At 46.6% G+C, this 12,096-nt stretch overlaps 1 protein-coding gene across 1 annotated transcript in view; it reads right to left on the minus strand.

Moving 5' to 3' along the window:
* Positions 1-12,096, minus strand: part of DNAI1 (dynein axonemal intermediate chain 1) — a 130,627-nt gene that overhangs the window by 25,816 nt on the left and 92,715 nt on the right. The window contains exon 19 of the mRNA XM_058824480.1: positions 2,819-3,004. Coding sequence (XP_058680463.1) covers positions 2,819-3,004 — 186 coding nt within the window. The remainder of the gene's footprint in view (positions 1-2,818; positions 3,005-12,096) is intronic.

Consider the following 12,096-nt stretch of genomic DNA (forward strand, 5'->3'; position numbering starts at 1 on the left):
TCAAAAGCAATTGTCCCAGCTGTTTGAGAAGGCAATCCCCTGTGGCACCAGTGTGAAACAGAGGGGTAGTGGGACCTGGATGGGCCCCTGACTGCCCTGTCCCTTTGGCATCCTGGGTTCTGCCAGAACAGCCTGGGGTACCCAGGTACCGAGCCAGGCATGGACAGGTTTTTCTATGCAAGGGGGCAGCTGGGATGTCAGGACTCCTCTGCACAGTTTAGTTTTGGACCCTCTTAACTTACAAAAAGCTCTGGAAGTCCTGTGACTGTCAGCTCCAGCCTGGGGAATCCCAGAAAAGAGGGAAAAGTTGAGTAATTTTACAGAGGAAAGCTGGTTGCAGAGTGTAAGGGTGTAAAGAGCACACTGATCTGATCTTTGGAGGAACCTGGATCAATACTCTGGGAATGTATCTGACTTCATACCATGAGATGATATTCTTGCAAACACAGCTGGAGGCTTTCTGCTAAGGACACAAAGGCCGGTGCTGGCAAAGGAAGGAGATAGACAGGAGCACACACTGGATGGCACAGCCTGTTCTGACAGGGCTTGATGTCCCTCTGCTAAAACATTCTCTTCCATCAGCTAAATCTCCTCACCACTTGTTCACTTATGGCACTGAGCAGGCTAGGCCAGATCCTTCACTTTGCCACCACACTGCATGTCATCTGTTTTAAATCCTTGTACCTTTCAGGGTGGCTGCAGTCAAGAAACCCCCACACACAACCAGTTGTGCCTGAATATCCCTCCTTCCTCTCCACATGTGTGGGAAAGTTTTAGTTCAGTGTTCAGTGTCCTTCCAACCTAACCAGGCCAGCAGAAGACAGATAGTTTAATAACATCAGAGCAACAGAGCCCATTTCCACCCCATTTATATCTTGTGTGGGATGTAGTTACATGTTGGTTTACAGTCAGCAGCAAGCACTGGAGTTACTCCTAAACTCACAGTTTAGATTGCTTTGTCAACAACATGCAATTTGCCTTTAAAGAAGGTCAGCAAAGAGAAATGACAACATCCATAACTGCGTGGAAGGCAGCTGCTGGCCACCAGGAGCAGAAGGAGACATTTGAATTCACACCTGAAGGATGGGATGCCATCCAGAGGGACCCAGACAAGCTCGAGGGGTGGCTAATGGGAACATTATAAAGTTCCAGGCCCTGTGGAAGGTGCTGCACCTCGATCAGGACAACCCCTGGTACCGGCCCAGGCTGGGCATGAGCAGCCCCAGAGCAGCCGTGCCCAGAAGGGCTTGGGGGTGCTGTGGGTGAGAGGCTGCACATGGCCCAGCCATGGCACTCCCAGCCCAGAGAGCCAAACGTGTCCTGGGCTGCACCCAGAGCCCCGTGGGCAGCAGGGCAGGGAGGGGATTCTGCCCCTCTGCTCTGCTCTGCTGAGAGTTCTCAGGAGTTCTGAGCAACCTGGTCTAGTGGAAGGTATCCCTGCCCAGGGCAGGGGTTTGGAACTAGATGTGTTTCATGTGTTCTCCCAGCCCAAACCCTTCTGTGACTCTGGCCCACAGTGCAGTATTGCTGGGGGCTGATCAGTCCACAGCTGGGATAAAAAAGAGAGCAGCCTCACTTGTGTGTGTGTGACTCCTCTTCCCTGCTCAAGTCCTGTACAGGCAGGGTCCATGGCAGACACACTGTTCATCCATGTCCAGGAAGGACTCATAAATCACCAAGGAAACTTATCCTGAGCCAAACTAATGACAACACAGAGAGCTTCGACAGTCTCAGTCTCAAGTTTTGCAGGAAATAGAAAAGTGTGAAGCATATCAGAGATTCTTCTCCACAGCTTCCACAACTCAGCCTCAGACAAAGTGCCATGTTACTGTTTTCTATGCCCTCTCTGCACCGGGAAGATTCACATTTCCAGTGGCAGCCAGCTGCAGGAACCTTTTAAAAATAATTTTCAAGACTCTGGAGTGACACTAGTGTGATTAGTTCCTGGCCAAAGACCCTGCCTAATACAGTAGATAAGTACAGTATATAAAACATTTGGGAGCACATAAATAAAAGATGATCCTCTTGAGAGATTGCTTTCTTGGATCAGTTCTAAAAAGCCTGAAACTGAAAGACTTCACTTAACACAAGACAACTGGATATGAGAATTGCAAGGGCGTAAAAGGACATTGCATTTACAGCCATTCAACTCATAGCTGGATGAAGACCAGAAAGAAAATCCAGTAATAGGTCCACGTAAGAGATGCTATCATCCTTCACAATTGGCCCTCATGGATGGGTGAAAAAACACTTCACCAACCCAGAGAGGCAAATGTATCTCCTTGCTGTCACTTGGGACAAGGATCCCAAGTCTCCTTACATGTTAGATACTGCTTGCTCATTTACAGGAAAGTTGACATGGTGGTCAGGGACAGGCTCTGATGCAGGAGCACAAGGAAACAGGCAGCATGGTTTGTGTGGGAGGGCTTGGGCAAGAGTTGGGTTCTCCTTTACTTGATTTCAAGGAGTTTTGCAAATAAAACCCAAAACTCATAAAATGTGTGAGCTTTGGGAAACAAATGAACATCTGCAGAGCTTCTGGACCAGAGCTTGTCTGGACCATGGTGATGACTGGAGGCAGCAAACCCCCTTCCCACCAGTCCCCACTCCTTACCAGAAGCAAACTGAGTCCTCTTGCTCAAACAGGAACAGACACAAGGATTTAACATCTCAGACATCCTACCCAAAAAGCTTGAGGTAATTGCGAGAACCTTTCTAAAGAGAGGAGCTTTGCCAACAGCCTTGCATGGAAGGAGAGGGTCCAGTGACAAGGCCTGCAGAGGCCTTCTGTGGCTGGGGGAATGCAGCTCACCCTTACCTTGGGCTTCTTGCGCAGGTTGGGAGAGAGCTTCAAGCAGGTGATGAGGCCTCGTTCATCTCCAACAATGATTACAGGGTCAGCAGGATTAAACTGCACGTGTGTTGTTTTATTTTTCTTCTGGGTCACCACTAGCTGGGAGCAGAGAGGCTCAAGCTTATTAACGTTCAGATCAAACACATGGGCCTGGGGAAAAAGAAAAGCAAAGAACACAAGAGGGATTAATTAGGCAAGAGCATCTCTCGGTGACAGAATGATGGCTGGAGAAATCAGAAAGAAAAGGTCCTGTTGAAAAAACGTCCCAGCCACAGCACACAATTACCATCTGTGCTCAGGGTCTTCTTTAAGTAACCAGTGTGCAGAAGTCAGCTGCTGCTTTGAGAACTGTCCCTCTCCTGCAGGGGCTCACAGACAAGGACCACTTCCCTGCTGTGGGTGCAAGCCTTGGCAAGGCTCCAGCTGATCTGGGCTGGAGAAGGCTCAGAGCCAGCACTGCTAACCCCACAGACCTTAATCTCCCTTCTCAGTGTGAGTAATGAAACAAACAGGCATTAAATCAGAGTCTAACACAGATTGATGCCCAAAATGGGGAATGCTGTCAGAAATTGTCATTACTGCTTATTACAGAACTCACTAACATTTTCAACTTAATAATAACAATGATAAAGACACAAACCAGTAAGTAACGGGGAAGTGATGGGGACAGCCATAGTATGATTAGAGTGTACCCTGGGGTAATGCCAGCTTGGCAGCTCACTCTAGCCCAGACACTACACCTGCACACATGTCCTTCTCCCACAGCATCAGGAAAAGTGCCAGGAAATTAGCAAACAGGAAAGGTGAGGATGGAGGGAGAGGGGCCCCAGGACCCACTCAGGCAGGAGCCCACTGGCAGGGACTTCAGACCTCTGGCCCAGTGGCACAGACTTGCCACATCCCCAGCTGCACAATAATGCACATTTCATTGTGCAGAGGAAAGAGTGGCAGTTGCTTGAGAGAATGAATTAACATTATCTCCCAATAATTGCAATTAGCTCCAGTTACTGATACAGGCTGCAGAGGCTAATAAAACATGATGTGCCTCTCTCGCCCAGGGCTGAGGTGAGCCATTTCCAGCCTCCTGAATTTCCACCTGATATCCACCACGAACACTTTCAGCCTTGTTTCTCTTCCCTTTTCTGTCTTCAGAAAAATTAGGAAGCAAATGCTTTATGCTAACAAGTACAGTGGGAATATAGAGGAAATTAGAACTGAACTACTTGTAAACCTCCTTCCAGCTGTGTCTTGTTTACCAGCACTTACGAGACAAAGGAAACATGTAATTTCAACAGTATGCCATGCTGACAATTTGAATCTAGGAATTATCTGAAATCAGACAATGCTGCTCTACAAAAGCTTATTCCAAAGAGTGTGGAAGGTATCAAATCACTACATGTACTTTCCCATTATACACCAATGAGTCAGTGAATTTTATCTGAATCCATTTATAGCATAGAGCTGGGCCAAGTGCAAGCACATGTCCCAGGCAGTCTCATGAGCTGCTGTGTCTTCACAGGAGTAAAAGTCTAGGAATTTGTGATGTCCTTGGTCTGAGCAGGAGAACAAAAGTCTTACAGTTGCAAAAAAATAAGAGAAGGAACACTGCCTCCAGACTGAAGTAAAATAAAATGGGAAAGTGCTTGAAGAGTGGACAGGGTTGTCAAGACATATTTTGAAGAAATCCATGACAGCAGAAGGGAATAAAAAGCATCAGCCACAGACAAGGATTTGCAGTTTGGAGAGCCCTTCCCTAGTCAGCAGAAGTATAGGTGAAAGCACAGCAGCATTTTTATCTGTTCAAATTACTAGATGCCAGCATTACATTGTGAATTTTCACCTGACACTTGAGGTCTCAAAGTCCAGCAAAGGTAACTTCAATTTCCTGCCTCTCAACATAAATCAAGGTGGCTCTTCTGGCTTGTATTTTACACCTGCTGTCTTACTTTCTCAGAAAATAAACAAGCACTCTTTCAAGCATATCAGTATCCCACAAGCCACACTCATTAAAGATCTGATTTCTTGCCTTCATAGAATACATTCTATTAATTTAGTAATCTAAGAGCCTGGGAAATGCTCACTGATTGAGTAGCACCATTTAATCTAGGGGAAAAAAAAAAGTGGCAGGGAATTAGTGGCTAGGTTTCTTCTTGGCAGCCAGGTCTGCACTGCTCTCTGTAAGGCTGTCAATACTCCCCTCACACATCCTGCCCAGCCCTGCACTGGAGAAAGATGGCATGGCCAAAGGCTCAGTGCTGGAGTGCTGAGCAATTTAAATTACTCTGGGTGAGGCTGTTTCTCAAAAATGTCACAAACAGCCCAGACAAGCACAATGCCTGGGACAAGAACTTGAAACCATCAGCAATGTGGAGAAGGTCAAAAGCAAACAAGTTTATGAATGTTCCTACTATAAAGCTCCTCTTTTATGAGCTTCTAAACAAATGGGCTTGTTTTCCTTTGCCAAGGGAATTGTGGAAAAGAACAAACTATTTCAGTCTTCAGCTGGAAACATCAGCCTCCTATCAGACACACCAGATGGAGGGCTGGGCCACGGGCACTGAGGAGGAGTTCAGAGGCTCTGACTTAAACACTCACAGCTACTCTTAGGAGAAAGGGAAATGGGGTCAGAGCAGCACTGCTTCTGATGCTTTGGGATTAGCCTAAAAGAAGCACAGGGCTTCCCACAACACTTGAGGCAGGTTAACAGTGCTGCAAAGCAGCAGAGCTACATGTGGCCAGCGCCATCTGTAGAGCTGCCTTTTTGCCCAAAGAATGGAGACTGAAAACCTGCAGCTCTCATTGAGACTCAGTCCCCTAGTCTGAGAGTCCCTAGACCCTGCTCTGCTGGCTCAGGCCCTGAAATTAAGGATTATGGAGTGGGATCCGGCTGGATCTCCCATCACAGAGAATTACTAACAACACACAGTTTTCTCTCCATCCCACTGCCAGGGTGGCCCCCGCCCCAAGACCACTGCCTGCACACAGAGATGGCCTCTCAGGTCTTGCCAGATGAGCCCTCTTAGAGTCTGTGACCCAGAGAAGAGCAACCATGACCCACAAGTGCTACCCAACCCCAGGTGACTCAAGTATTAAACTCATGGGGAGCCAGGATGACCAGAGTCAGAACTATGTCCAAGCCCTCCTTCATGGAGCACAGGTTCCAGGGCAGGCACCCATCCAGCAGCACACAGACAAGAACTGATACTCAGACACTGTCAGGCAGCTGGTACAAAAGGGCATTTTTATAAAATGTTACTTGTGTCATTATCCTTTCAGAGTTTACAAACCAGTGAGAGTCCTCCTCTTTTCTGCCAGCTCTGCATGCCTCTTCTCATGCTGTCAAGGCTGGTCCCTCCCTGCAGGTGCTGAGACCTGGGGCCATCACATTTGCTCACCCACATTTGCTCATCCAGGAGCAATTTAGAAACTAAAGAGTGAAGGTCTCAAACCTCTGGTTTTCAGACCTCAAAAATGTTTCCATTTTGGTGTACATCAGCAGGGAAGGAGGCAAAAGCCTCCTGACAAGCTCATTTCAATACCTTCTGCAGATTTCGTAGAAACAAGTGAGGAGTCTGGAGCGCCTGCTGCTTGCAGACCACAGCAGACACTTTATGTTTTTTCTGCTAATGAGCTAAAAAACCAGTGAGTAAGGGCATTTCAGTTCTTTTTTACAGATTACTTAGGAACAATATGTGGTCACTTGCTTAAAGGAACATAAATCAGACTCCAAGAACAGGAAACATGGAAAAAGACACAAAGAGAGACGTAAAAAAATAGGAAAATGTCTGAAATAGGAAAGTGCAAGAATTCCCTTCTGTTTCACCCATAACTACAGGAGAATAAAACTCTGGACAGTACCAATTACTGTGACAGTAATTTTATTCATGATCCCTGTAAACCTCCGTGCCTGTTCCAAGAAAGCACAGGAGAAGATGCAGCATCTTCCAAATGAAGCCCAAGCTGCTGAGTTAAGCAGCTCCTTGCAGCATGGGGATTTATGAGCGGGTATCAACCACAATCAAAAGAAACCTGGACCCACAGTACTGAAGTGCTGGACAGGCTGGTAGTAGATAAGCCAGGCAGATGTTCAAAGCAAATTTCTTGATGGAAGGGCAGCAATTCTGCTAATTCCCTGAAAACAAGCACTGAGCCCATCTTCCTCTGAGGTGGGACCAAGTGAATTCGGCAGTTTCTGATGCTTTTTATCCAATTAGAACAATTTTAAACACAGTATCATCAGCCATCACAGTAACAACTGAGTTCCTCTTCGTGCTTGATGTACAGGCAATAACGGATCTAAGTCTATTGTGTCACTGTTGCAGGAAATGTTTGACATAAAAGAGCTGCTTTGATGCTTGACTTTCAAACAGCCAGAGAAGAAATCCAGCTCAGTCTTATCCAGACCAACAGCTTCTCTGTCTATAAGTCATGTTAATGCATTCCACCTCCTAAAATCCAGCTGTTCCCCACTAAAGCTCCACACAGCTCCTCTGCAAGCATGGCACAGTGCATGTCCAAGGCAAGTACCACAGCTCCAGCACCAAACAACATTCAGAATTTTGGACTTACTTTTCCCCACCTGCTCTACCAACTGCACTTACAGCTTGAAACCATCCCGGGCTCTCATCTGCTTGGCACCTCTGGGGTGACTTGAGCCCCTTTTGTTCCCTGCCCTGAGGCAACAGGAAGGCAAATGCAAGGGGATGTGGGGGGAAGCAGAACCCTTGGCAGAACTTCTCTGCCAGCAGAACAAAATACTTAATTTTTGTGGCTCATGAAGAAGGGAGCTGAAGGGCTACTTTGACTGACACTGTCTTTATTTGGTCCTCAAACCCCTACTGAATCTACCATGGCTGGAGCTTTTATTCCAGTCTTGTAAGCCTTCCTTCCCCAGCAGTGGGCTAGCATGTTCAAAAACATCCTGATGGCATCCAGAACCAAGACTGGGGGGAAATATATATATGTGTGTAAGAACAAGGCAGATATGTCTGGTAACTTGGCAACAAAGAATAAAATCAGTGTAAGAGCAAAAGGTGGGGGATAATTTAATACCATGCTGCCCTTTAGCAGTTGACATCTCTTTTAGAGCTTGGCTTTCACTGTCCTTTTGATCGATTTACCTCATTTTCTTGACTGAATCATGATCCCTCATCCATTCGCCAGCTCCACAGATGATTTGTTTCAAACTCTCAGGTAATACATTTAACAAGTGGGCAGGCCACCCCCAGACTCTGTCTAGCACCATGGCAGCTACTGGAGCATGCCAAAGGCATGGGGCAGGCAGGGCAGCCCAGCTTGCTCTACACTGGAGACCTTCATTTGTTTGATTCTAGATTCTATAATGCCACTGTAACAAGAACAGGTTGCAATACAGTTAATTTTCCCGAGCAGGACATTTTTCATTTACAAATGAATGTTGCAAGACAGTTCTTGGTCCCTCTGACACACAGGGCAGTCTGGGTCCTGGCAGGAGTAAAGGAGACCTGACTCAGAATCTAACATTCATTGCCTTCTGCAATGACAACACAGGAATCCTAAACCTCAGTGGTCCTGATCATAAAATTCATGGCCTTTCTTGGCACTTTCATGCTACTGGTGAAAAAACAGGCTCCAGCTCTGTTACAGGTATGTTCAGAGGCAGCTTTCTGCTTGGAGGATGAGGAGGCATGTATGAAATCCACCTCTTGGGCTGAGCCAGCCAGGAGCCAGCTGCATGTTCTGAGGTATGGGAGAGGGCTGAGCACATCTCTCTGTCCTGCAGCATCCCAGCCCGATGCTTCAGGGCACATGACACAGCAGGGAAAAGAATGCCTGTCACCTGATTTAACTGCATCTCTTATCCTTTCCTCATTCAGCAAGAACTGGGTCATTCCCAATTTGACCTGATAGGGAAACAGCATCAGCCTTAGGTGATTTGACCCAGCTCCCACAAGTCAGTAAGAAATCAAAGCCTAAGCATGTAGAAGGGCTGCTATTCATTCAGGCAAGCTGAGGACCATTTGGCCTCTTCTGGAAAGCCCAAGACATTGTTTTGCAAGAAAGTGCTTGTTTATCCAAGCTAAATTCCTTGTCAGTCATCAGTTCTGCCAGCCTGGCTCCCCCTGCATGCCTCAGTGAATAGGATAAAGCAGTGTTCCTGAAGTTAACCTATAAGCAAGGGCTGCATCCCCTTCCTCTGACCTACCAGCCCTGTTACTTTTAACAACAGCATTTGATTGGTTTAATGTGATACAGCTTTAGTGAAACCTTACTAGACTGCCTGCTCCTTGATCTACCAGTGCTCACAAACAGAACAGCCAATGCTTCATCCTGGGATCTTTCTGGGTACCTTGTTTAGGCTGGCTAATCTCTTCTGCACTGTCACAGCACTGAATACTGGGCAAAGAGTCTTTCTTTCCACTCCCCTGACACTGCCCTATTCTTACATCCACCACAAGTACCTAATAAAGAACAGGGAGATGGTTTCAACCAGTCCTTTAAGTGCCCCGGGGCACATCTCCCAAGGCTGAGCTGCCTGAATACACACCCCAGCTGTGCCAGTCCCCCTGTGCCCTCCTGCTGTGACCCACAGTCATTCAATCCCTGATGGCAGGCTGAAGCTTCATCTCTTCTCATGCTGGCAGGGTCTGGCCATGCCAGTGAGAGTCAGCACTGCAGGCTGGGGCAAGGGCAGGCAGTGGCACAGGAAAGGGCAGCACCACGTCTGCTGGGAGAGGCACTCACTGGTCTCTGCCCCCTGCACCCCATGGCAGGCCAGCAAAACTGCTCTCAGGGCAGACACTGAACTGCCATGGTTTGGAGGCTGGCATTTAAAATGAACCTGCACAGATTGCAGGTCATTATCAAATGCCAAGCAATAAAGATCAAGGTTCAGGAGCTGCTATCTCCGTACAGAAGGATTTGACAGACAGCTGGAGGCTCTCAGTGGCCAAAACAACAAAAATCCAAACTTGCAAATTCAAACCTAAGTGAGAAGTCATTCCTAGCAGTGAATTAAATAATTAATTAAGAACAGAGAGGGGCAGCTTTATAAACTCTTGCAGATTCTCCTGATGGACTCTGAGCCCCCAGTAGGTCTTTATGCAAAGTCTAACAGATTAATCAACACACAAAATCTTTTGAGATGCTGTCGAAGTAATTTTTTTGATTTAAACACCCATGAAGCAGAAAAAGGCAAACTTGGCTCCTGTGTGCCTGAGTGAACTAGTTAATCTCAGCGGATCAGTTTTGTCAAAATGCCATATTTCATAATCTGAAAGAGCAATGACTTTAGTAATGAAAAATTGGCCTCTGAGCCTCTCTGCAAAAAAACAATTCCTGTAAAGCCATCAACAAAAAGGGGTTTAAATTTGACTTTGTGCTGAAACCAACTACAATGCTGAAAAAGTCACCTCACCTGCACTCAGCAGCTAATGGATGTGAGTGAGCAGTAGTGTCCTGAGATGCTTGATGCTTATTTTGAGGCTTGGAGACCACTAGGGCACACCATGATGGGAGGGGGGCTGCATCAGTATAGGAGTGAGGGCTCAGAGCCTGCCATAGTAAACCAAAGTCTTCCAAACCAGCTTTATTCCCTAAAAATAGCTGCTAGTGGAGAGAAATGCTGATGTACAAAGAGTCTGGTGGCAGAGGGAGGAGAATGGGGAACAGTCTAATTGGCACAAAGTGAAGGCAGCATTAATTTTGGGACTCTGACCATCTATCTCATTGAGCACTGACATGCTACCAGCCCTTGTTCTAAAGCTGACTCTCCAGCAGTCCACATCAATCTCAAAGGTTCAGCAGGGAATAAGAATGAGCCTTTTAGGTTTTGCAGCAGAAGAAAATGAACAGTTTTACAAGAAACAGCCACTTATGCTGCAAATACAATTTCAAGGCCATTTTAAGAAAGCTCCCACCTGCTTCAGCCTACTCAAAGGTCTTTTGGGTGATGGCAAAGAGACTTATGCTCATTCAGTGTCTTTACACCCCTGCAATTGCCCTGGTCACAGTGCTGAGGGCCAGGAAAGACCCTGTCCCAGCCCTGCAGAACTAATGGTAGCCCCACAAGGTATGGATAATCCCCCTGGGCTACTGCAGAAGGGGAGGATGAAAGATTCAAATGCAGCAAGGGCATTTGTAGTCGTGTTCACTGCCCTGACATCTGGGCAAAAGTATCAGCAGATGAGAGACCTGCTGGCACTCCTGATTCATGTCCTACAAGGAGAGGCAGGACTAAGTCAATAATACCCAGGGAAAGATTTGCAAGCCTGAAAGGTTTAACAAGCCTCTTGTCTGCAAAACCATTCATGCTTTGAAGATAGAGTTTGACTTTTGCTTCAAGTCCACGCTAAATGGGCAGCAAGTTTCTGCAAATTGCTCTGTGTACACTCACACATGTGCCAGCACTAAGCAAATGCTTCTCTCTTCACTGAGGAAGGATGGCAGCAAGACCAGCTGGCAGAATAACCTTGGCATGTTATCCCGTGAGTTAGATTCAACAGAAAGCTGGTCTTCAAGGCTCCACATTCAAAACAGTTGTACAAACAGTAAAAGAGGTTTATATAAGCAGGAAAGAGCACACTTGCTTCCTGAGCAGCAGCACAAACTATTAACTAACTTCCTGAAGGTTTGGGTTGTTTAAAGTATTTCACATCTTGAAAGGTCAACAGTTTCACTAACGGGGAAAAACCCTGGAGCAAATGTCTGACCAGTTTTCTCTGCAGAGTGAACACTGGGATGGCATTTATCTTGAGGCTATCAATATTTACTACAGATGGTTATAACAGGACCCTCCTCTTGCTGCACTAGTAATGAATTACACAGCCCACAAAAACAAGACAGTGTACAAGCCTGTGGCAAAACACCTGGGATCCTCCTTTTCACACAGGACATTTCATAGGGTCATAGGATTAGAAGGTAATTCAGGTTGAAAGAGACTCACAGAAGTCCCTAACCTTCTGTTAAAGAAGATTCAACCCTGAGGACACATTTGGTTTTAAGGGGTCTGTCCAATCTGGTCTTGAAGCCTTTCACAGGCAGAACTGCACAGCCTGTCTGAGCAAGCTATTTCACCACCTGACTGCCTTCAGAGCTAAAGCTTTTTCCATATATCCAGCCCAAACCCCTCATTTCAACTCACTTCAGCTGTTGTGTGTCATCATCAGTTCATGTGCTGCTGTGAAGATCTTGGCTCAAACTTCTCAGTGACCTCCTTGAAGGTTCTGGCAGGCTGCTGAGCTCCTTCTCCAGGCTGAAAAAGC

Source organism: Ammospiza caudacuta, chromosome Z, assembly GCF_027887145.1.
Source record: "Ammospiza caudacuta isolate bAmmCau1 chromosome Z, bAmmCau1.pri, whole genome shotgun sequence".
Classification (NCBI taxonomy): Eukaryota; Metazoa; Chordata; class Aves; order Passeriformes; family Passerellidae; genus Ammospiza; species Ammospiza caudacuta.